Raw genomic sequence first — 27,064 nt, forward strand, 5'->3', positions numbered from 1 at the left:
GGATTAGGCTTTTTATAGGGCTGTGACATCACAAGGGATGACTGTCTGCTAATTGGCTGGCTGCACAGCATTATGGTGCACATCACTTTCCCAGGCTTCTTACTTTCACTTTATAACATGTACAGCAGCCATTGTAGAAATATTCTGATTTGTCGCCTCAAAGAGGGAGGAAATTCAGATTTGCGTTGAATCTAATTTTTCCTAAACTTCGGATCAAATTCCACTTTGGATGCTTTGATTCAATCAACATTATTTGTTACTATAGGCTGCCAAATCCCCAAAGAATCACAACAATAAAGTGAGAGTGATGACTTTTCGGCTTAATAGACTATCAGGACCTCTATGCTTTTGCTTCGTCTGTACTCTGTACTCTCCATCCCTGTATTCTCCTAATGACTGACCAAAATAAATGAATGGTTTTAGATAACATAGGCAAAATGAGTGTAGCTTTATAGATAGTGAATCTTAATGGAGTTCTCTGAGATCAGGAATCCCTTTTCATATGTGCAGATTTCGTGTCATGGGTAAAAAAATAAGACTCACCCTTCTCTTTTGATTCTGATACATGTTAACAATGTGTACAGACAGCTTTAGGTACGTAATGAATAACTTTTAAGGGTACATTGAAAACAAAGTCCAGTAAAAACAAATAAACTGTCAGTTTTTTCATGACCATTTTGTATCAGTGTGTGCATGTCTTTTCTGGACATCTATCTGTTTTTAATGTCAGTTTTGCATACAATAAAAATAGACATTAAAAATGGATGAATTTCATTAGCTTTTGGTTAAAACCCAAATCCCTGCAGTGCCCTCAGTATATACTAAGGCCTCCTAGTTGTGCCCCTGACCCCAGTTGTGTCTCAGCATCTATAATAGCCCACAATTGTTCCCCCAGTATCTATTATAGCGCCCATTTGTGCCCATAGTATAGATAGTGGCAAGAAATTAAAGAAAAAGACTCAGCTCACCTATGGTACTCACTGGAAAGCCCGCTCCGCACTGGAGGCAGAAGGACCTGATGTTCCCAGTGAGATCATGTGATATCACAACATTAGAAATGTCAGGTCCTGCTGCCTCCAGTACAGACAAAGACAAAAGACACAGTACAGTGTGATTTTTTTATTAACACAAAATAATTATAAAAGATGAGAATCATATTACATTGTTTACATTCATCCAGGTATGACCAGTGCTAAAAATAAAAATAGGATTTATGAATTTTTGAGGAAACTAGTCTTTGTATTGCTCTTTTTTGCAATTTATAATCTTCAATATTTAGAGCTGTCTTCTGTTTGTAATTTCTAGATCTTTTACGTTAGTTCATCTTCAACTCAAAAACGAGGGACAACCTTCATCTGGTATGAATGAGGTCTTGAAGCGTTGGTGTTGGGCTCAGGTCTTATGCTCAGATTCTTTCTGTCTATTGTAGGCTCCAAGGTAAATTTTTGCAGTATTGTGGTTAAAAAGAGGAAAAACTCCATGCGAGCCAGGCCTTCTCCCATACACACACGTTTGCCTGAGAAGAAAGAGCAAGCATACACAATAAGAAGTCAAGCTAAACTTAAAGGGCTTGTCTGGTACAGAAAAACCATTTTAATTGGCCTTTAAGGCAAATTTTAGTCAGTAGAGGTGAGGGATTCCCTGTTCAGTTCCGCCATTTATAGGCCATAGCAGCAAGCAATTTCAATAGGCACTATGTAATGCTTCATTTTTCCTGTAGGGGCACTGCAGTGGAATTGAACACTTAGGCCCCTTCACACGGGCTTCGTGGGTGAGGGCCGGATGCGTTTAGGGTGCATTGCGGGAAACCCGCACGAGTAGGAATGCAATTGCAGTCAGTTTTGTCTGTGATTGCGTTCCGATGTTCAGTTTTTTTACGCACGAGTGCAATGCGTTTTGCACGCGCGTAAGAAAAAAACTGAATGTGGTACCCAGACTCGAACCCGGACTTCTTCACTGAAGTTTAGGTTTGGGTTTGGTGTTCTGTAGATTTTATTATTTTCCATTATAACATGGTTATAATGGAAAATATTAGCATTCTTTAATACAGAATGCTAAGTATAATGTCAGTTGAGGGTTAAAAAATAATAAATACATAACTCACCTCATCCACTTGATCGCGCAGCCGGCATTGTCTTCTTTCTTCTTCTTTCAGGACCTGCAAAAGGACCTTTGATGATGTAATCGCGCTCACCACATGGTGAGCGTGGTGACATCAGCGCAGGTCCTGCTGAATGAAGATAGAAGGATCTTCTATCTTCATTCAGAAGGACCTGCGCTGACGTCACCGCGCTCACCACGTGGTGAGAGCGATTATGTCATCAAAGGTCCTTTTGCAGGTCCTGAAAGAAGAAGAAAGAAGACGATGCCGGCTGCGAGATCAAGTGGATGAGGTGAGTTAATTATTTTTTAACCCCTTATGCCACATTTTTGTAAGCATTCTGTATTAAGAATGCTATTATTTTCCCATATAACAATGTTTTAAGAGATTACAAGAATAGAGGTCAGTGGCTCACCAGCATATAATACCATGAGATGGTGCTCACTCCAAGGGCGACACACCAAGCCCGAGAAACGTGTAGATCAAATTGAATGGAATTTGAAGGGGACTCAAAAATATTGGGAGATCAAACGGCGATCAGATGCATTTGTTGGTATAAAAGATAGTATTTATTAAAATTCACTAATAGTATAAAATAAAGCAAAAAATCCATATGGTGTTTCCACAACAACTGATTTTTTGCCCTAAAAGTACCTATACCCTATATTGAGTAAATCCTTCTGTGAATTGCTGTGTGGACGGTCCACGTGGGTCTCAGTGTTCCTCCTTTAATATGAGGTATTTTTTTATAATTTTAATAAATAATATTTTTTATACCAACAAATGCATCTGATCTCCGTTTGATCTCCCGATATTTTTGAGTGCCAATGTTATAAGGGAAAATCATACAGTGAATAGACTTTAATGGGGTCCGGGGTTGCTCATCCCTATCATCTCCTTGCAACCATGTGTGAAAATTGCACAGCATCCGCACTTGCTTGCGATTTTCACGCAGCCCCATTCATTTCTATGGGGCCTGCGTTGCGTGAAGAACACAGAATATGCTGTGATTTTCATGCAATGCACAAGGGATGCGTGAAAAACATCGCTCATGTACACGGCCCCATTGAAATGTTTGGGTCAGGATTCAGTGCGGGTGCAATGCGTTCACCTCACGCATCGCATCCACGCGGAAAACTCGCCCATCTGAAAAGGTCTTTACTGTTGGCTTCCATCACAGATCACAGCTGATTCCAAAATATTTTATTATTTTTATTCTTCCTACAGTTTTTATGTATCATTTTCTGCCTAAGGGTGTGTGTTTCAAACATCTGTATATTGGTGTCCTATCTTTAGATTGAGCAAGGTCAGGATCATCCAAGCAGCCAGGTTGAAATTGTCACTTGATTTGCAAAGTTTCTGCTTGTTACGGGTAGTTTTCCATAGGACTGCAGTTAAACCTGACAAGTTACTTTCATCAATAATTTATAAAATTGCACAAAAGAGTGCAAGCACAAATTTTTCTCTGCTGCATTAGTATTTGTGGCAAACCTAGCCACTTACAGAATGTCTTTCTTGTCTGTACCTCTTCCCCTCCCCCCTTTTCCTTGTACCATAGTCATCTATGTATTGTATGTAAATGAGGCTGTTGGCAGTTTGAAACCAGGTGCGCATGCCTAGTAAAGTCAGTTGACTCCCAAACTGTGTGTCGTCCAGTCACTGGGGAAATTGTCTCTTGGATATTGACCTGCTTCTTCAGCTACAAGGGGATTTAAGTGAAGATATTAAGGGTATACCGTGAAGCTCCGCAACAATTGGTGGCAGCGGTGGGATACAAGCCTTGCAGCACAGCAAAGCAGCAGTGTGTTAAAACAGCCATTCGGATATACCGGAGTTCGAGAATATGTGCAGTCATTCGAACGAACGGTGAATGGAGACGAATTATGCAACATTGAAACGAACTACGTTAAAGGAATTATTGGAAGCAAGGGGAAGAATAGCCAGCAACAAAACCAAAGCTACTCTGGTGGCCGAACTCATGGAGGGTGACAGAGCGACCACTGCGGCAGCTCCACAGGAGACAGAGCCAACAGAATTTACAAGAGAGCTCAATAGCAGGTTAGCTTTTTACCCAAACACCCCCTCCGTGGAGACACTGGAAAGACTGATAGCAGATGTACACGAGTACATTGTAGCGAAGCAAAACGCTATTCAGCGAGTCAGGGAAAGAGCCCCAGCGCCCACCAGCACTACCGAGGGAAAAACTAAGATTCCCTACCAAGCTTTTATAAATTACACAGAAGGAGAAAGTGATATTGACGAATACCTACAGGATTTCGAAAGGTTGTGCCAGCTACACGACATCAGCCCAGCCGACCAAGTACCCCTGCTGGCAGGTAGATTGTCAGGCCGCGCTGCAGAGGCATACCGGACCGTCCCAGACGAAGACATCAGGAATTATCACAAAGTCAAACAAGCCATCCTAGCACGGTATGCCATTACCGCTGAGGCATACCGACTCAAATTCCGGGACATCAAGAAACAAACAAAAGACTCACACACTGAATGGGCACACCGACTACAGCGAGCCGCCAAGGGGTGGATGGAAGCGGCACGGGTCACCACTATGGAAGAGATGTTCCAGTTAATAGTAATGGAGCAGTTTTTTAATGGACTAACCACAGAACTTCAAAATTGGGTACGAGATCGCAAACCCCGTACCCTACCAGAGGCAGCCAAGCTAGCTGACGAGTTCCAAGACACCAGGCGAGATCAACGCACACCACACTGGACCACGTATGGATCTACCACCCCTCTGCCAGCAGTGACTACCTTGGCTCACCCACGACCAGCCGCGAGTCACAACCCGTACCCTCCTAGGTACAATACCCGACCACCGATCCGCTGCCACACCTGCAACCAACAGGGGCACATCCAGAGAGACTGCCCACGTAACCGACCTCGCCAGAACTGGAACCACCAGGGTCCTCCTCCCCCCAATCGGGCTGCAGTACACTGCTGCCAAAGAGAATCTGTGCTCCCAACATCCACAGTCACCTCAATAGAAGAGCCTCTGGGGATCCTAAACGAGGTAAACCCCATACAAGCCGCCTCAGACAACCGCCAAGGGCACCGCCAGGTGGTACACATGGAGGGGAAGAATATACAAGGATTACGTGACTCTGGGGCCACGTTAACCCTGGTCAGAAATCATTTGGTGCCTAAGCACACCCTCACCGGAGACTGTGTAGCTGTACGGATGGCAGGGGGAGCAATTTACAAAGTTCCCACTGCCAAGGTGCATTTGAATTGGGGGGCAGGGCATGGAAACGTGGAGGTGGGAATTATGCAGGATTTGCCCGCTGATGTTATTTTGGGCAACGACTTGGGGGAGCTCACCTCTGCTTTTGTCCCTCAACCAACTATCCAAGAGGCCTACCCGGTTGTTACCCGGCAGCAAGCACGCACCACGGCTCCTTCCGATCACTCTGAGGCTCAGGTAAACAATATGCCACACACCCCTCCTATTCTCCCCTGGGATGCCCCCCTGGAATTTGGCAGTGAGGTGGCCCTAGATCCCTCCCTGCAGGTATATAAAGATAGGATAAATAAGGACCAAGGAGGGTTGGAGGGAGAGAGATATGCTTGGGACAAAGGTCTCATATACCGCTATGCAGAGAAGGTAGTAGCAGGGTCCATACCCGTGCCCACTAAGCAGTTAGTGGTACCCCGAAAGTATAGACAAGAGTTGCTACGCATCGCGCACGATATACCATTATCAGGACATTTAGGAATCAGCCGAACGAAACATCGGCTGACGCAGAACTTCTTCTTGCCAGGTATCTCGAAGGATATTAGACAATACTGTCAAACATAGGATACCTGCCAGAGGGTAGGAAAGAGAGGGGATCGCTATAAAGCCAAACTCAGATCCCTGCCCATAATTAAAGAACCCTTCAGTCGAGTAGCTGTAGACATAATAGGACCCCTAGCGAAACCCAGTCCCTCCGGCAAGAAATACATCTTGACCGTAGTGGACTACGCCACTAGATACCCAGAGGCAGTGGCGTTGACCAACGTACATGCAGAGACTATAGCCGATGCCCTTATGCGAATATTCTCCCGTATGGGATTTCCCCAGGAGATTATATCGGATAGGGGCACCCAGTTCACTGCAGAGGTCACCCACCAACTCTGGAAAGTGTGTGGGGTGAAACCGATCTTAAACTCCGCCTACCACCCCCAGTCAAACGGGCTCTGTGAACGGTTTAACGGAACACTTAAACAGATGATCCGCACGTTCATAGACACTCAAAAAGACTGGGAACGGTTTTTGCCCCACTTGCTCTTTGCCTATAGGGAAGTACCCCAAGAATCCACGGGATTCTCCCCTTTTGAATTATTGTTCGGGAGGAGAGTGAGGGGCCCCTTAGACCTTATCAGAGAACACTGGGAGGGAGGGGTAACTACGAATGGTACCCCTATTGTCCCATATGTGCTGGAGTTTAGGGAACGCTTGGAGGCTCTGACCCAGACGGTACGTACTAACCTCCAAGCGGCCCAACAACGACAGCGCAGATGGTACGATAAGGGGGCCAGGGACCGCAGCTTTCAGGTCGGGCAGAAGGTGTTAATCCTACGGCCAGTCCCTAATGACAAGCTGCAGGCCTCCTGGCAGGGCCCATACAAGGTGGTGGAGCAAATCTGCGATACCACCTATGTGATCGGCCCGTGCACTGGAGCAGGGGGCAGACGCATGCTCCATGTGAACATGCTGAAGCCCTACTACGAGCGCATAGAAGAGGTGACCGCTATTTGCGCCTCTGCCGCAGAGGACTTTGACAATTTACCTCTCCCAGATCTCCTAGAGAAAGAGGGCCAGAAAGAGGACCTGGAAGAGGTTCAGTTAGGTGAACGGCTGAGTCCCCAGGAAAGGGCGCAGGCTCATAGTCTAATAAGGGAAAAAGGAACCACTTTTTCTAATCTCCCCGGGTACACCCCGTTAGCCACCCACAGAGTAGAAACACCAGGGCAGACCCCTCTCCGCCAACCTCCTTACCGCATACCTGAATCCGTAAAGGATAATATGCGCAAGGAAATTGAAGAAATGCTACAACTAGGAGTCATAGAGCACTCTGAAAGCCCTTGGGCCTCCCCAGTAGTTCTGGTGCCTAAGCGGGATGGGACTACCCGCTTCTGCGTAGACTACCGGAGGCTTAATGATAAGACCGTATCCGATGCCTACCCTATGCCCCGGATAGACGAGCTCCTGGACAAAATGGCCAGGGGCCAATACCTCACCACAATAGATCTTTGTAAGGGGTATTGGCAGATTCCCCTAGCCGAAGACGCCATCCCTAAGTCGGCGTTTGTCACCCCGTTTGGCCTGTACCAGTTTAAGGTCATGCCATTCGGGATGAAAAACGCTCCGGCTACTTTTCAGAGGATGGTGGATCGGCTATTGGATGGGTTCCAGGAGTACGCTTGCGCCTATCTAGATGATATAGCGATCTTCAGCCACTCCTGGACTGAACACTTGACCCACATAGGAGCCGTACTAGACCGTATTAGGGAGGCAGGATTAACTCTGAAACCCAGTAAGTGCCATATAGGGATGGCAGAAGTCCAATACCTAGGACACCGGGTAGGGAGCGGCCAACAAAAACCCGAACCGGCTAAGGTAGAGGCTGTAGCCAAATGGCCAACCCCTCGTACCAAAACTCAAGTACTGGCATTCCTAGGTACCGCAGGATACTACCGTAAATTTGTACCCAACTATAGTACCCTGGCCAAACCCCTCACCGATTTGACCCGCAAGAATCTCCCTAAGATAGTAGTCTGGACCCCAGAGTGTGAGCAGGCATTCCAGCAACTAAAAACGGCTCTTGTGAATTCACCTGTACTTGCCGCCCCTGATGCAACTAAACGCTTTCTCGTCCACACAGACGCTTCTATGTTTGGATTGGGGGCAGTACTGAGCCAAGTCGGAGCAGATGGCGGCGAGCATCCAGTGGCTTACTTAAGCAGAAAACTTTTACCCCGGGAAGTAAGCTACGCCGCCATAGAAAAAGAATGTCTGGCCGTGGTGTGGGCCCTTAAAAAGCTGCAGCCCTATTTGTATGGACAACCCTTTTCCTTACTCACAGATCACAACCCGTTGGTGTGGCTGAACAGGGTGTCAGGAGACAATGCCCGGCTGCTGCGCTGGAGTTTGGCGCTGCAGCCTTTTGACTTTACCATCCACTACTGCCCTGGGAAGCAAAATGGCAACGCCGACGGGTTATCCAGACAAACTGAACTTGAAAAGTGATCTGTGAGTACTCCTCCGGACATCCCCAAGCCGATCCGTTGGGATCAGACTGTGTATGCCGGCTTGGTTCTGGGGGAGCATTGTGGCAAACCTAGCCACTTACAGAATGTCTTTCTTGTCTGTACCTCTTCCCCTCCCCCCTTTTCCTTGTACCATAGTCATCTATGTATTGTATGTAAATGAGGCTGTTGGCAGTTTGAAACCAGGTGCGCATGCCGCGTAAAGTCAGTTGACTCCCAAACTGTGTGTCGTCCAGTCACTGGGGAAATTGTCTCTTGGATATTGACCTGCTTCTTCAGCTACAAGGGGATTTAAGTGAAGATATTAAGGGTATACCGTGAAGCTCCGCAACAGTATTGTGTGATGATTTCCAAAAGTTTATATCAAAGAGCCCTTATATAAGCAGCTAGTCAACATCTTTCTGCCTATTGTCTTTATTATTCATGAAAGGGATTGTCATGACATGTCAACGAGAAAAAACTTTTTACGATGGATGTCGCACAAATGTAGCACACAATCCATTTCTGGCCGTGACTCCACAAGGAAACTCTAAGCTGTGTCTTTAAAGGGAACCTGTCACATTCAATATGGTGTTTGAGCGGAAGGCAGCATATTATAGAGCAGAAGCTGAGCAGATTGATATATAGTTTTTTGGGAATAGATTCTGCAAAAACTGAAAGTTATTCATTTATATTCCTGCTCATTCTGGGCTATGAAAACAAGAAGGTGGTCCTATCAGTGACTGACAGCCTTCCCTCTATGACTGTGAACACAGAAAGAGATATCAGTCACTGATAGGACCGCCTCCGTGAATTAAAAGCCCAGAATAAGCAGTAATTTAAATGTATAAAATATACATTTTACTGACTCTTTCCCCACAAATCAATATATCAACATGCAGCCTGCAGAATACTTAGCATTTTTACAGTGAACGGTTCCCTTTAAAATGTCACAAATCTTTTAACAAACTTTGCATTAATAAATAGTACAATGTGTGTAAATGAGGAATACCATATTTCTGGCCATTGTATCACTTGTAGCTGGCATTTTTAGCAGTTTTACTCTGCATAGTGAATGTCTACTTTGCAGTTCTCTCAGACATTGTGGGTGAAGAATAGCTCCCACCGATTACACACAGAAAATAGAGGAGAATATGCTTCTTGTATGCATTCAGAAATAGCCCCAGAGTCATGGAGGAAATTACAAAGAGTTACTGACCTGTATGTTTGTGAATAAAGCACTTAAGAAGTTTATATCTCAGCCCATGTAGCTGCAGCAGTCTACTTGTCTGTGTGTGCTCCTGCTCAGTTTCCCACCTCCCCTCTCCATAGACTTCATAGACTTACATTAACTAGTGATGAGCGGCAGGGGCAATATTCGAATTTGCGATATTTCACGAATATTTGGGCGAATATTCGCCATATATTTGAGAATTCGCGAATTCATGATCTCCAGGCATTATTCTCTTGATTGCGAAAATTTGCATAAAATTCGCCTAAAATAATCGCATAAAAATTCGCATAAACTGGTAAAAATTGAATATTCGCGATTACGAATATATTTTGCGATATTCTAAATATTCGCGAATTCTCGAAGTGCCGATATTCGCGATTAAAATTTGCAATTCTAATATTTGTGATCAACACTAACATTAACATGTGTAATATAATCCTCATGTGGAGCTGGTCTGTCTTGGACAGGATTAAGACATTTTTCAAAGTCAAAAACAATTAATAGAGGCGGGAGGGGGGATTAAAACAGCTGATAACATGAGAACTAGACATTTCTCACTGATAAGACATATTGCAAAGTTTTTTATGGTCACTTGTACCATTGATTTATGCAAAGCTGTGTGAAAAGTTAGTAATCATTTTAGTGTTTAATGTGATAGCTGTTACTTACATTAATATTTAGATATGTAAAGAAGAGTCAAGACAACAGATTCCTTGGCAAAACAAGTCAAGTTTTGGTCTTCCTAAACACAGCTTAGGTTCACACCATATACTGTTTGTTCTCAACATATTTTCCTATAGCAAATTCAGATTAATATGAAGTGTATAATGTCTTACCTGTAGAAAATGGCATAAATGCATCATTTTTCTTAAAGCAACCATTCTCACTGAGAAAGTGTCTGGGGTCAAATTCATTTGGGTTCTTGAATTGTTTTGGGTCTTTCAAGACAGAGGTCAGGACTGGAAACACCATGGTACCCTGAAAGTAAATATATTATATATGTAGATCTAATAAATTGGAAATGTTAAAAGTTGAGCCTGGTTGGTAGTTTATAGGAAGAACAGAACTGTATTGAGAAGATCAGCAGGCCTTCTGTTACCTTTTGTAAGTAGTGTTGCCTGCTTAGCCATAAAGCATACATGCTTTTTACTACAAGAGTAGTAAAAGGTTTGAATAAGGCATCTCACCCAGCCAAACCAGTACCCTGGCATCCACTGATAAGGGATAAAAATAGATCTGTTTGTGGATTTCTGTCTTTTTCTTATGGAAAAAATTTTGGATTTGTCTTATGGACAAATTAAAGTGTGAAGATGTAGTTTCTGATCATTTGAATTCTATTTTGTATCTGTTCATTTAACCTTCTGTCACGAGGGTGTCAAGAGCCACGTCTGACTCCGTTATACCCGGGGTCAGGAAGTCGCAGCGGGTGGCTGCGCGCTCAATGTCTAAAGATAGCGCTGTTACTTAATGGTAGCTTTCTGTGTTTGCCTTGCAATCCTTTTTGTCTCACTCAGGGATCCGTAGCTTCTTCTCCTCAGCTGTTTCTTGTCCGGCACTCCCAACCTCCTTATATTCCCCTCTCCCACTTCTCTGGTTGCCAGATATAGAGCTTCCTGCCTAGACTTCTATACTGACCCACTGGAGCTGAGTTGCTGTTATCCTTGGTTGTCGTACCAGAGCGTTACCCTCCGGATCCCTGTTGGTTTTTTGTTGTCGCCCACCTGGGACTATATGTTTTGTCAGTATTGTCTGTCCTCTACCTAGTGTTTCCCTTTAGTGTTAGTGGTGCAGACTAGTGTTCCCACTGCCCTATTCACTACATAGGGCTCATCTTAGGGAAAGCCAGGGTTCAGGCACGTGATCGGCGTACAGGTAAGAAACCCGTCTAGGGACGTCAGGGCATTCAGGTGCCAGCCTCAAGGTGAGTTAGGGGTCACCATCTTTCCCTCTCCCTTGGACAGGGCCTTCCTTTTCCCTCCCTTTGCGTCACGTATGTGATTGGCACACCGGTCGTGATACCTTCCTTTTAAGACCTGTGAATGCAGGTGCAAGGGAGTAAGGCTTTGTCTACATATTTTCTCAAGGTTGTTTTGAGATTCTGACTCACTGCAGACCTGGGAATGGTACCTCCAAGGTCCAGTTTGATAGCAGATGAACAACATGTACACAATGACAATTATGGAGCGCATGCGCTGACTGCGTTCCACTGGGGAATGGAGCTTTTTGTTTAATCGGTATAAAGCTTCAACCCTTCAGGAAAGAACTCAGAAGCTCATCCTATGGGGGGAAGCCTCGTGCAGGAACCTAATTGGTGTTTTCCAGATCAAGACTCTGACTGCTTTAGCTGAAAGGGCTTCCCAGCTGATGTTGCTGTCAGATGATGTGAACTCAATCGCTGATGTTTGTACCTTCATTCTATGTGTAGTCAGGACTCCAGTTGAAGTGTTGATGTAATTGTGTATTATGTTCTTTTTTTCTTTGTATATAGATAAGTGCAAAAGAAGGAAATTCTATCACTATATGTATATACTACTTGTTATATTTAATACAATATATTATAAACCTTCCATTGAAGTGTAGCTGTAGTTTAGTTAAGAGTCTCTTTTTAAAGAGTATCAGAACCTGATGTCTTGCTCTTATCAGCTAAACAAGGATATCCATCCAATCAATTACACTAGATAGCTATTGCTCTTCAAAGAGCTTATTTACATTTCCTCCTACCCAGAATGCACTACCTGGCCTATAAGACTTTCTATGCCAACTTGGTGGCCTCCACAAGAAGAAGCTTTATTCCTCCAGATACCTTTGGAATGTAAAATCCTCTGAAGGTTGTGTTCTTGCTGAGAGAATGAGGCGCTCCTAAAGGAGCAATATCAGCAAATCTCTGGATCTCATGCATTACAGCTTCTGTGTACGGCATTTTACTCTTGTCCTCCATCGATGGACAGCGATCTTTGCCGATTACATTATCAATCTCTTTGTGGATCTTCTCTAAAAGAAACAAAGGCAGAACAAAAAAAAAAATTTTAGTCTAGCATTGTGCTATAATTTAATCCAAAGTGCAATTACAACCAAACTAATTAGCAAAGCCTATTTAAATTTGATAAATAGTTTAATGCATATTATAAACAACTTGGATCCATAACACCCATAAAAATCCATGGGCCCCTGATGTAGTTCCAGATGCTTCAGTTCAGATTCCACATGGGGTTTATTTATTTTTTCACAGATCCATATGGAATTTGTGTAAAAAAAATCTTGCCATGTTCCATAGAATACCATGTGTAGAGATAATTTCCCCATTGAAAACCGAGACTCTGCCTTGAGCTTAATATCTACACTGACAAGCAGAAGGGTAACAATGTTTTGAACTATTGACTTTCAGGCTCTATATCTCACCATCCACTACAGCTTAGAATGTGAGACTACAATCATTATAGACAATCATCTTGGCTATCTCATACATAAATTAGACTTGCAACTATTTAGCATATGATTAGTTATGCAGATTCTTGTCATTTAACTGCATTGACATGGAAGAGGACAGTATACTGCTACAGATGGATCTGGATAGGTTGGAGGCTTGGGCAGAGAAGTGGCAGATGAGGTTTAACACTGAAAAATGTAAGGTTATGCACATGGGTAGGAATAATGCAAGTCACCCGTACATACTAAATAGTAAAACACTCGGTAACACTGACATGGAAACGGACCTAGGAATTTTAGTGAACAGCAAACTAAGCTGTAAAAACCAGTGTCAGGCATCTGCTGCCAAGGCCAATAAGATAATGGGTTGCATCAAAAGGGGCATAGATGCCTGTGATGAGAACATAGTCCTACCACTTTACAAATCACTGGTCAGACCACACATGGAGTACTGTGTACAGTTCTGGTCTCCTGTGAACAAGGCAGACATAGCAGAGCTGGAGAGGGTTCAGAAGAGGGCAACTACAGGGAGTGCAGAATTATTAGGCAAGTTGTATTTTTGAGGATTAATTTTATTATTGAACAACAACCATGTTCTCAATGAACCCAAAAAACTCATTAATATCAAAGCTGAATATTTTTGGAAGTAGTTTTTAGTTTGTTTTTAGTTTTATCTTTTTTAGGTGGATATCTGTGTGTGCAGGTGACTATTACTGTGCATAATTATTAGGCAACTTAACAAAAAACAAATATATACCCATTTCAATTATTTATTTTTACCAGTGAAACCAATATAACATCTCAACATTCACAAATATACATTTTTGACATTCAAAAACAAAACAAAAACAAATCAGTGACCAATATAGCCACCTTTCTTTGCAAAGACACTCAAAAGCCTGCCATCCATGGATTCTGTCAGTGTTTTGATCTGTTCACCATCAACATTGCGTGCAGCAGCAACCACAGCCTCCCAGACACTGTTCAGAGAGGTGTACTGTTTTCCCTCCTTGTAAATCTCACATTTGATGATGGACCACAGGTTCTCAATGGGGTTCAGATCAGGTGAACAAGGAGGCCATGTCATTAGATTTTCTTCTTTTATACCCTTTCTTGCCAGCCACGCTGTGGAGTACTTGGACGCGTGTGATGGAGCATTGTCCTGCATGAAAATCATGTTTTTCTTGAAGGATGCAGACTTCTTCCTGTACCACTACTTGAAGAAGGTGTCTTCCAGAAACTGGCAGTAGGACTGGGAGTTGAGCTTGACTCCATCCTCAACCCGAAAAGGCCCCACAAGCTCATCTTTGATGATACCAGCCCAAACCAGTACTCCACCTCCACCTTGCTGGCGTCTGAGTCGGACTGGAGCTCTCTGCCCTTTACCAATCCAGCCACGGGCCCATCCATCTGGCCCATCAACACTCACTCTCATTTCATAAGTCCATAAAACCTTAGAAAAATCAGTCTTGAGATATTTCTTGGCCCAGTCTTGACGTTTCAGCTTGTGTGTCTTGTTCAGTGGTGGTCGTCTTTCAGCCTTTCTTACCTTGGCCATGTCTCTGAGTATTGCACACCTTGTGCTTTTGGGCACTCCAGTGATGTTGCAGCTCTGAAATATGGCCAAACTGGTGGCAAGTGGCATCTTGGCAGCTGCACGCTTGACTTTTCTCAGTTCATGGGCAGTTATTTTGCGCCTTGGTTTTTCCACACGCTTCTTGCGACCCTGTTGACTATTTTGAATGAAACGCTTGATTGTTCAATGATCACGCTTCAGAAGCTTTGCAATTTTAAGAGTGCTGCATCCCTCTGCAAGATATCTCACTATTTTTGACTTTTCTGAGCCTGTCAAGTCCTTCTTTTGACCCATTTTGCCAAAGGAAATGCTTAATTGGTAGTAGGCTTTCGAGCCTATACAGCTTGGAGTAAGACAACATGCACAAAGAGGATGATGTGGTCAAAATACTAATTTGCCTAATAATTCTGCACGCAGTGTAAAGTAATAAATGGAATGAGGGAACTACAGTACCCTGAAAGATTATCAAAATTAGGGTTATTATATATATATCAGAGATCATTACAGAGATCTCTCCCATCATTTATTTATCCACAGGACTGTGACTGTGACAAGGGGACATCCCCTGCTCCTGGAGGAAACAAGGTTTGTACACAAATATAGAAGAGGATTCTTTACGGTAAGAGCAGTGAGACTATGGAGCTCTCTGCCTGAGGAGGTGGCGATGGTGAGCTCATTAAAAGAGTTCAAGAGGGGCCTTAATGTATTTCTGGAGTGTAATAATATTATAGGCTATAGCTACTAGAGATGGGTCTTTGATCCAGGGAGTTATTCTGATTGCCTGAATGGAGTCGGGAAGGAATTTTTTTCCCCTTAAGTGGGAAAAATTGGCTTCTACCTCACAGTTTTTGTTTGCCTTCCCCTGGATCAACTTGCAGGATAACAGGCTGAACTGGATGGACAAATGTCTTTTTTCGGCCTTATATACTATGTTACTATGTTACTGTTTTGCTCCTGGTGGCAGATCAATCTTATTCTTCTAGTATACTACAATTTACAACCTGTTCTCACATTCCCTAATAGCTCAGTGTGTTATTAGGTTGATTCCCAAGCTAAAGGTCACTGGTACAAATCCAGGAGCAGCCATGAATAAGATTTCCCAAGAAAATAGAAACAGCATCATCTAGCTCATCGATAGCGGTATCTCGGCCAAGAAAATTGCCAAACTGCATCATGTGAGTGCCATGACAGTTGAAAGAATACAAACTGAAGTCCATGTATCCATTCTAAAGCCAAGAGGTGGATGTCCAGGCAAAATATCAGAGTCAACAAGTCAGCTTATCACAAGGTCTATCAATTCTGGCATGACAAACACGGCAGTGGAGGTGACTTGCATGCTTTGTCAAAAGTGAGATCACAGACATCCATGCAAGCACCGTGCGACACGCATTACATAAGTCTGGAATGGTGGCCTGAAAAAAGGTGAAGAAGCCTCGACTTCAACATCATCATAAGAAGCTCCGGCTTGAGCTTGCAAAAAAGTACAAACAGTGGACAGTAGAAGATTGGAAACGAGTGATTTGGAGTGATGAGATGAAAGTCAATAGACTGGACTCTGATGGGTGCAAATGGGTCTGGAAGAAACAAGGGAAAAGGGGGCTAACGGATTGAGAACTTGAAAGAACTGTCAAGTTTGGAGAAGGAAGCTTCATGACATAGGGTTGTTTCACAGCCAAGGGCGTTGCATACTTGCACATAATTGATGGTGGTCTCAATGTTGAGCTATATGTGAGTATTTTACAAGATGAATTAATTTGTACACTCGAGTACTATGGGTATGAAAAGGATGATGTTGTGTTCCAGCAGGAAAACTACCCGAAGCATACATCGAGATTGGTGAAGAAATAGTTTAAAGACAATGAAATAGAGGTGATAGATTGGCCCCCACAGTCCCCAGACCTCAACCCAACTGAACACTTGTGAGTATAGTTGAAAAAAAAGCTGTATGCACCAACACTGGGAATGTGTAGAGGAGAACTGGGAGCAGATTTCGGTCGAGACATGCTTGAATCTGATTGAGAGCATGCCCAGAAAGATTTAGGCTGTGTTGAAATCCAAAGGTGAATTTACAAAATACTAACAAAATAATAGAAATTAAAATATAGAATTTTAGGAGCAAAACAGTAACAATGCAGCTACATGACAAGAATCTGCATAATTAATCATATGCTAAATAGTTGCAAGTCCAATTTATGATAGCCAAGATAATTGTCTATGGAATGATGGTAGTCTCACGTTCAAAGCTGTAGTGGATGGTGAGATATGGAGCCTGAAAGTCAAAAGTACAAAATATTATGTTATCCTTTTGCTTGTCAGTATACATGTGAATGAGCCATGCTGAGACATGTCTAGGCTTTCCATTATATGGGAAAAAGATGGGTTGTCCTAGCTCTAATTAGCCTGGTATCCCCATTTTCCTTAATTATGCCACTAACATGAGGCTTGAAGGATGAAGGCTGTGTTGGAGAGTTTAGTGTCTTGTGTGTGTAAGAAACTTGAGCGCGGGGGGGAAAGGGTAAGAGGAATATATCTATAATCAAAATAAACTGCAATTTAGGGACCGCGCTTTAACTTCATCAGTAAGGAACAATTCACACACAGCAACATTTCCCCAAGACGATTTCATCTCGATTCCAGACAATTCCAGCACCTCGGTCTCAATATCCACCAGCAAACACAGCTCTTTTATCAAGATCGACACTTGTTCACATCAAATATAAAATCAATTAGCCCGACCCGGGTTTCGCTGTCCGCTTCTTCTGGGGCGTTCCTCTCTTCTCCAATTGACACTACTAAAAAAGCTAAAATCTCTGATCACATGTGGTTATTCTCTGTGTTACTTCCGTTAGATCAGCTTCCAAATTAAATTTTTTTTTTCTTTTAAGTACTATGTATATGGCAAAAGAAATAGGCACTATGATGCGTGTCCAAACTCTATCACGCATCATAGTGCCTAGTTCAAGCACGGACCCTGAATTGCAGTTTATTTTGGTTAAGAAAGGAGAAGAGACCTACTCCTGTTGTTTGGGACTGCTGCTGATTGTGCCTCTTGGAAGACCACACAAAATATCTTTTTTTTTTAATATATATCTATAATACCTTTTTAGGAAAAGAGGAACCAATAACGTTGTTCGATTTAGTAAATAGATGAGGATAGTGGTATAATTTAAAGGTCATTTATTCTTCTTGGATCTTAGTGCAAATACTTCTTCTATATACCCTATAGCTAAACTCCTGTGTGTATTGTGTCCTTAACAAACAATAAAAAATGCATCAAATTGATCACCTTGTATTTCAGGATATTTCATGAGTATAAGAAAGCTATATCTCAGTGTCAAACTTGTAGTCTCTGTTCCAGCTAAGAATACGTCTAATATTGTCCCCTCTAGGTTCTTCTCGAGAAATTCGGTGTATGGGTTTTTTTTTTCCTAAAAAAAAAATATTCAGAATCCATCATTATTTTAATGATCAAATATTACCAAAGCCCCACACACCCTTTCTAGTTGTGAAAGGAGTAATTAAAAATGAATGCTTTCAATATCTTTTTTTCAACAATACTTGAATTTTGGTTGGTATGGATACCTTAAAATGTGTTACCCTCAAAAGCTTCTTTTGTTTTAACTATATATAAACTCACCTCCTCCATCTTCATGAGGAAGCAGTCTATGAAATCACGAGGGCAGTTCTTTTCCATGGTCTTTCGGTGGGTTTTCACCATATCCATAATAAATTGTTTTATTTTGTCCATAATTTTTAATAGGTTTAGGTGAGGACCAGGAATGTAGGACATAATTTTTGGGAGCAAGTTTAAAAGCTGATTGAGAGAAAAAGTCATAAAAAACTGCATCAATATTTTTCTGTATGTTGCCACATTTTGCCATATTCATTATGCTGCCCACCTGTGCAGAACAATTTTTTGCACTGCTGCAGATCCTGGAAAAATATAACCAACTTTGAATATAGTTTATAGCTCATATGTCGACTTTTGTGCTTCCATGGTTACAGACTACAAACAAAACCAGTGTTGTCTGATCCTGCAGTCATACTCCCTTCCACTTGTCTCCTACTTCTTTCTAAGATACCAAAATTTTAGCAACAAATTGACAACAGATAAGGGGAGGTATGACTGCAGGACCAAGCTGTAAATGGCTAATTTGTAGTCTGCAACCATGATTACACCAAGGTCTGCATATTGAGGCATAACTTGAAGCTGCTGGACCCCAGTGCAAAATTTGTAACAGGGCCCCTCCCCTTCCATGTGGTGTTTGTAATATTTATTTCTTTTATGGCAGTGGGTTAGCCTGGGTGTGAAAAAAATTGGAGAAATCCTTTTTTGCTAATCATATGCCACTGGGCTCTACTTCTTTGAATCTTAACCTATTAGACTTTACTGATGATATGGGGTTGGGCCCCAAGAATAATTTCCTCTAATGGGCCCAAGGAAACTCAGTCTGACACTGACTACTACTTCTGCAACCTACACCTATGTTGCTGTCAGCATAATAACTGTAGACACAACATAGAAGGCTTTCTTCCAGGCTATCTGCAAAGATATTAAAGCTCTGAACCTGGATATATATCCCTATCTTAACCCCTCCATCCCCTCTGACTTCATCATCAGTGAATTTCATTCTCCGATGCTCTCCTTTGACCTGTGTAAACACATTTTTATAGGAGATCTGGTGACGTACCGTGCTCTCAATAGGGACTGCAAAGCAGAGGCTTCTGCCCAGCAGTGAGCCCAGTGATGTTACCAGCACTAATGGGCAGGCTATAGCACTACCCTAGCCTATAAAATGCTAGGGCAGAACTAAAGCCCGCCCATCAGAGTCGGTGATGTCACTGAGAACACTGCTGGGCAGAAGCCTCTGCCTAGCAGTGTAGCAAAGTAAGCAAAAAATCCTTGCCCTACATGATACAGCGCAGAGCAAGGGGGATCATTGAAAGATGAAATGCTCCGATGCTCATGTCAGGGGGGCCGGAGGGGTGAAGATAGGGATAGTTCAGAGCTGAACCCATACAACCCCTATAAGGCTTACTCAAAGGCTGTTCTGTTCCAGTTTTGTACCAATGCAACCAAATCTGGTGGAAGCCAAAGTGTGCAAAGTGTTTCTGAACATACATAATAGACACACCAAGCGGTTTAAATCGGTTCTCGAAGAATTTAGAAAATAAAAATACTTAAATATTACTTTATTATAAATATATTCCCATATTAATAATGGCTCATTTTGTTTAGGGAGCAATCATTAGGAGAAACAAAATGGCCACCATCCTATTAATACACACAAAACCTGTCCTCATCATACAGGAGGACACGTTACTTCTGAACACTGGGATTTCAGCCGAGATCTTCAAGCAAGATGGAGGCTGGTGGCCCGTCGCGAGCAAATGGAGGAGGTAAGTTAAAATTTTTTTGTTTTTTATACTATTTCAGGTTAAATCGATTTGCTTACATGAATCACGAGAAAATTTGGCTTTTAGGCGAATCGAATTTATCCTGAAATTCAGATTGAATTCCACTTCGTGGGATTCGATTCGCTCATCTCAATTATCAATAGTAGTAAAACTCTATAATGCTTCTGAATATATGTTAATAACATTTAATGTACATAACATTTAGACATTTCGTAATACATACCTGCCCTGAACGGCTGTTGAACAGCTCTATAAGTTCATGAAGAGATGACAAGAGAGTCAAGAATTCTTGGTCTTCATAGTCAAATCTTTCACCAAACACAACGGAACAAATGACATTAGAAACGGCGAATCGTAATATACATGTTGGGTCAAACGGGGTATCTGTTAGTAAATATAAAGATATGTGACCACATGGTTACAGACAGACATTACTTTAACTATATGATATAATTCAAACGCTGGGAAAATATGGACCATGGTAAGGATTACCACACAGTATGGTGTGGTGTGTATGGCAATCTCACTATAGCTGACCACACCTATTAGATTAAAATTGTCTGTGCCCCCTGATTTCGGCTCAGTCACTGATCCAATGTGTTTAGGGCAATTAAAAAATCACAAACCTTGAAAGATTGAGCATGTCATTTTCAACATTCCTTCAATATTTCACACATACTGAGCATGGAAAATTCAGTAGAGAAGATATGGCTGTTGTCCAAAAGAAAACTAATATGTATGGTGGCCTGAACTCATGAGACAAATAATCTTGGAATTAACCTTTATCCTTCATAAATTTTTCAGCAAGACGTTGGGCTTCTTCTTGAATTCTTTCTTCAATGCCTCTCTTTCCCATTCCAAAATTTCTCAAAGTTGTCAGAGAAAATCGCCGAAGAGTTTTCCACCTTTCTCCATTGCTTGCAATGACCCCTGTAAGTTGAAGCATGCATATAAAAGGGTTTTCCTGTTGCAACAAGTTCTCCCTTATTCACAGAAGAACTGATAACCGATTGGTGGGGATATGTCCATTGGGATGACCACCAACCCAGAGAATGGAGTTCCCATTCCCCTATCCTAATGGAGTAGACAGTCAACCGCACACCGTGCTGCTCCATTTATTCTGTAAACTCTGGGACTGTCAGATAGAAGAGGGCAGTCCAATAGAGAATTAATGGGGTGGAAGGGTACATGGTTAACTGGCTCCTCCATTAGTATGTGTGAATGCAACCCTCGTTATTGGGATGGTAGGGGTCCTAGCGGTTAAATTCCTACATAATAGTTATCCCCTATCCAGTGGAAAGGTGATATCTTGCAGTAACTTTAAACCCCCATTTAAAGGGATATTCAAGATTATAAAAGCATGGGTGCTTTGTTCAGTAACATATTATCTTCCATAGTGGGAACCATAGTGGAAACCTGGCTATAGCTGTGAAATGTCAATAATGTTGCAGTAGTCTAAAACAACATATCACCAATTTGGAGTCAAATTACTTGGTACAGGATGTGATAGACTTTGTAGGTAGATCTCTCTGTATGATGCTACAATGCCCTTTAATATGTATTGCACTGTGATATAAATGTATGCACTATAAATATGCTGATATGTACAGATCAGTTGTATCATTACTGATGGATACTATGTGTCCGGGCAAAGACCTTCTGGGTCACTTGATTTGTAAAAGGACCTTTAGCTGTAGAGAACTCAGGGAAAACACAGGAAGGCAGCATGAAGAGTAGTACAGGTAAGCTACATGGTGATTAGTAGGCAGGGAACAAAGCCAGAATTAATTATGCAGGCAACTAGTTAGATGGCGGAGGTGATTGGTAATAGTAACAATACCTCAGGTACTAGCTAGGGCATCTGAAGCCAAATATCCCAGAGGTGTTGAGAGATGAGGGACAGGAGGAAGCAGACTAGTCTATGCATAATGGAAGCAGCTTAGGCCTGTTCCAAGAGGGATACCACAACCTGGGAACAACTGCCTGTGCAGATTATGTGGTACTGTGCCACATGGAGATAAAGCCATGATCTTAACTGCAGTGACAATTATGTTCATTGCAGTCACTCTGAGGAGCGCAGAGGAAGATTGGTGATGACCATGAAGCTGAGTGCAATGCAAGCCAGAGGGAGAGTGTTGCTGTTTCTCAAAGGGACCATGTTCTGTTTGACTCTTGCCACTTACAGAGATCGTGTACCCATTTAACCTGTTGCCTCTATTCATTGAGACACTGCAACCACTAATCCTAATGTCTGGCAAAGACTGTTGGAACCATTTAGTCAGTAAAATTTGCCTTGTTTAGGTTACTTTTTTTTTTCCTGCAAGATTCCTTATACCATCATTGAGCAGGAAGCCTTGCATACTTCTCAGGACTAGTGTTGAGCGAACTTCTGTTTTAAGTTCGGCGTCTAAAGTTCGGCTTCCGGTTAGCGGAGAATCCCAATATGGATTCCGAATTCCGTTGTGGTCCGTGGTAGCGGAATCAATAATGGCCGATTATTGATTCCGCTACCACGGACCACAACGGAATTCGGAATCCATATCGGGATCCTCCGCTAACCGGAAGCCGAACTTTAGACGCCGAACTTAAAACAGAAGTTCGCTCAACACTACTCAGGACCAAAAGGTTCTGTCTGTAAGGTCTGACCACTTTAAATTTGCATGTGCTATAGTCAGTATTTGCAACACAACCTCAAAATTGTATTTGCCTGCAATTCAGGTTACTTTAGAAAAAGTACGCATGAGAAGTAAATATTTAGGAGATTGGTCTCTCCAGCTTTTGGTTAACTACAACTCTGAAACTTTCCTAAGAGATTGCAACCTTCAGGATATTATACTCATTATTACATCCATTGATTTATATACCGAACTCCAAGACACCGTGCATATTAGGTAAGAAAGCTCAGAGCCACTAAGCAGAACCTGTTACAAGAACTGCTACTAATATACCATAAAACTGTTTTGGGATATGAACTGAGATAAATATACTTTCACAGCATTATATACGTTAAATCGGAGGTCCTAAACATTTTGTATGTTGTGAGCCACATTCAATTTTCAGTGATGGTCGAGAGGGAGAGGAAATTTAAAAATAGATGAAAGTAATTTTAAATGTGGAGAAACAAAAAACATGAAATTGCAAACATTTGCTGATAAATATGTCAGTGTGAAATTTAGCACTAGTGTTTTATCATCCAAATTGGCACTGTTCGGTGGTAAATCTAGGCTAAGACAGACTATTGGAGACATGAACCGCTCCATTTCCCACAGTAAACGCTGCTGAATGATACACCATGTACCCTTATGATCAGGTTATTAACTTATTATCTGAGCCTTTCCTAACCCACTGATGATGCTGAATGATTTACCAGCAGAAACGGGTTTGGTTAAAATGTAAAATAAACACTCTGGCTCATAATTGTAGTATAGGGATAGGAAGTGTAATGTCCGGGAGTGCCATGGGCTAATACCTGTCATCAAATTTTATGTCATCCCTAAATAATGTGCATATTCTTTCCTGTGTAACTGTTTAATGTTCATGTAATTGCCTGGTCCGCCAGCAGGTGGAAGCAAACACTTGGCAGAGCATTAGCAGAGTCTGGAACTTTTCCTTCCAGTCTCTATCCCTCTCTCAGAGAGAGGAGGAGATTAGTGTTAGTGAGTCAGTGTCTAGTCTACCCTCCTTAGGGAGAGGTTGTGTGGTGGCTAGCAGAGCACTGCTCGCTCTGCTGGGCCTGCAGGCCCTGCCTGCGAGTTCTATATGGTTGCTTGTCTCCCCCTGGGCTTGCATTGCCTAAGTATCCAAGCTAAAGTAAGCTTGAAGCCAGGGCAAGAAGTTCCTAGAGCTAAAGACACCACAAGAGACTACCACTAAGCTAAGATCCAGCAGAAGAGGAAAGTTCTTATTTTACCCAGCTACAACATAGCATAGCTGAGAAAGCTACAGCATAGCAGAGCTGAGATTGTTGCAGAAATGTTTACCTGCCAAAGTTAAGCCAATACCTGCTGATGACCAAGATACCGTTTGGAAACTGTATGGATTACCAATTATGCCAAGTAAAAGCAACTGTTCAACGCTTACTCCAGTCTGGACTTAACTTTATTTCTACCCCTTTCAAGTTCAACTACCCTTTTGCACTGCTTCGGACCAACCATGTCTGGGATCCACGAATATCCAGGTAGGAGCACCCTGACACGTGCTTATAACACCCTCAGAGACACTACACCACTCTGGCATTCCTACCTTGAGTTTCACCAATACCATCTACAAAGGGGACTCCATGTCCCCATTGCTTAACTGCAACTGGCGTCACATTTACTTGCTCTATAAGAGCTCTATATTTCGTAGAAATCTCCCAAGGGGCCAGGGATTTCCCAGGCTTGTGAGTGGCCTGCTGCAGAAGGGTATAACAAGAGCACTGAGTGGGGTCACTCTTTTCAGGGCAGGTGCTCTGAGAAAGTGCAGGGACTTGCTCTGTAGGGCTAAATTTCTGACTTTATTGCCATTGATTTTACTGATAGTAACCATAATCAACTAGACTAATCATACCTATAGATCTGTAAAAAAAAGCTGTGAATCTACAAAACATTGAATATCTTGGAGTCGCAAGCTAATACCAGCCCAACAGCCTTTGCTGAGTGATTTATAAAAAGAATGGGTAAGTGCCCACCTGGGCAACCTATGTCATTGTACGTTACCTATAACCACTGTCTTGAGTATATCACTTTCTATTTTTAAGTCACTATAGGACAGGTTTTTTTTTGTTTGTTTTTTAAAAGAAAAAATTAAAAGTTACATTTTATCAGGCTCTTTTTCAGTGATTTAGGTATATAAATTGGTATCCTAATCATCTAGCATGGGTCTACAACAATGTTAATTGCCAGCATATACAGTACAGACCAAAAGTTTGGACACACCTTCTCATTCAAAGAGTTTTCTTTATTTTCATGACTATGAAAATTGTAGATTCACACTGAAGGCATCAAAACTATGAATTAACATATGTGGAATTATATACATAACAAACAAGTGTGAAACAACTGAAAATATGTCATATTCTAGGTTCTTCAAAGTAGCCACCTTTTGCTTTGATTACTGCTTTGCACACTCTTGGCATTCTCTTGATGAGCTTCAAGAGGTAGTCCCCTGAAATGGTTTTCACTTCACAGGTGTGCCCTGTCAGGTTTAATAAGTGGGATTTCTTGCCTTATAAATGGGGTTGGGACCATCAGTGGCGTTGAGGAGAAGTCAGGTGGATACACAGCTGATAATCCTACTGAATAGACTGTTAGAATTTGTATTATGGCAAGAAAAAAGCAGCTAAGTAAAGAAAAACGAGTGGCCATCATTACTTTAAGAAATAAAGGTCAGTCAGCCGAAAAATTGGGAAAACTTTGAAAGTAAGGGCTATTTGACCATGAAGGAGAGTGATGGGGTGATGCGCCAGATGACCTGGCCTCCACAGTCACCGGACCTGAACCCAATCGAGATGGTTTGGGGTGAGCTGGACTGCAGAGTGAAGGCAAAAGGGCCAACAAGTGCTAAGCATGTCTGGGAACTCCTTCAAGACTGTTGGAAGACCATTTCAGGGGACTACCTCTTGAAGCTCATCAAGAGAATGCCAAGAGTGTGCAAAGCAGTAATCAAAGCAAAATGTGGCTACTTTGAAGAACCTAGAATATGACATATTTTCAGTTGTTTCAGACTTGTTTGTTATGTATATAATTCCACATGTGTTAATTCATAGTTTTGATGCCTTCATAGTCATGAAAATAAAGAAAACTCTTTGAATGAGAAGGTGTGTCCAAACTTTTGGTCTGTACTGTATGTTCATTTTTCAGGACACTTATGGTGAGTCACGCAGAGGATGGCTCCTGAACCACTGGTTGGGAACCAGTGCTTTAAATCATGTCCCATGTGTAAATCATGTCCCATATATTATCAGACAAAATAGTTTGTGTACAGTAGTATAAAGAAATTCAGATGAAAATCTAAGAAAATTTATCATTGCTATTTTAGTCATTTGCTATATCTGCTTACCAAAATCCTGAGATAAAAGCTCTGTTACTCCGGTGTTTCCCCTATCACTAAACGCATCACTGCGGTCCACCAATGCTTCTTTCACAGCATCGTACCCAATCAGTACTATAATCCGCAGGTTCCCCATGTAGAGGGTATAGACAGGTCCATATGTTTCACTTAGCTGGAGAGGTATAGAAAACACAAGAATATTATAAGTCTGAGCAGGAGCTGTATACTTGAGATGAGGAACCCATCTTCTTTAGTAGGTAGAGAGGAGAAGTCATACTGTGCAGAATTTCTCTAACATACATTTAACATCAGGAATGCAGACAGTTTGTCATAAAATATCCTGTGTATGATGATGAACTTAAAGAGCAGCTGTGAAAGCTATGAATTCCCTAAGGCTTTCCCATGTCTCTTACTGGATCACCCTGACTTGGGAGCTATTTTGAAAACAGGTTTATAGTAAGAATTAGTATGGAATCAGGGTCCGAGTAAGGGTAACATTTCAAGTAAGTTTACATACCTTGACTAAAGACTGTGGTATTTCTGAGGTGCTGATCTGAAGGATATTCCCCAAGCCTGGTAGAGGTGTAGGTCCTGGGGGCAGGTTTTTAAGTTTGACTATTCCCCACCATTTTATGAGGTAAATTAGGAGAGTAACTCCTGTAGCCAGGAGAAGTGTTGAAGCAATATCCAGAGCCATCCTGTGCCCCAGTAATCTGTCTGTACTATGTCCCTCTGTATTTTTATATGAACAGGCAGTGGGCACCAATCCAGAGAACATGTGATGAATTAGGGCAGGCTGGACATGTTGGTGTAGAGTTACAGCTCCATTAAATAATATATTGTAAATGTAAAGGCAAAATAAACAAAATTAACTTAATATTATAACCCAAGTAGGGTACAGCTACATGCTTATGTTTCGTGATGCAGTTTTGAAAGCTAAAATAGTGTGTGGATGATAAAAGTAGAGAAATTATTAGGGACAGATATGACTTTTATTTTTTAAATCCTATCTTGGTTATGGTGTCTAAAA

At 42.1% G+C, this 27,064-nt stretch overlaps 1 protein-coding gene across 1 annotated transcript; it reads right to left on the bottom strand.

Moving 5' to 3' along the window:
* Positions 1–1,104: 1,104 nt before the first annotated feature.
* On the bottom strand, positions 1,105–26,743 carry LOC121009417 (cytochrome P450 2G1-like). The gene is made up of 9 exons (XM_040442525.1): positions 26,552–26,743; positions 26,044–26,206; positions 20,785–20,934; positions 20,228–20,388; positions 18,224–18,400; positions 17,873–18,014; positions 12,388–12,575; positions 10,421–10,562; positions 1,105–1,516 (listed from the first exon to the last, which is right to left on the bottom strand). The coding sequence occupies exons 1-9, from the start codon at positions 26,729–26,731 to the stop codon at positions 1,332–1,334; spliced, it is 1,488 nt and encodes a 495-aa protein (XP_040298459.1). The 5' UTR covers positions 26,732–26,743; the 3' UTR covers positions 1,105–1,331.
* Between the last annotated feature and the right edge of the window lie 321 nt (positions 26,744–27,064).

This window comes from Bufo bufo, chromosome 8 (genome assembly GCF_905171765.1).
Source record: "Bufo bufo chromosome 8, aBufBuf1.1, whole genome shotgun sequence".
NCBI lineage: Eukaryota > Metazoa > Chordata > Amphibia > Anura > Bufonidae > Bufo > Bufo bufo.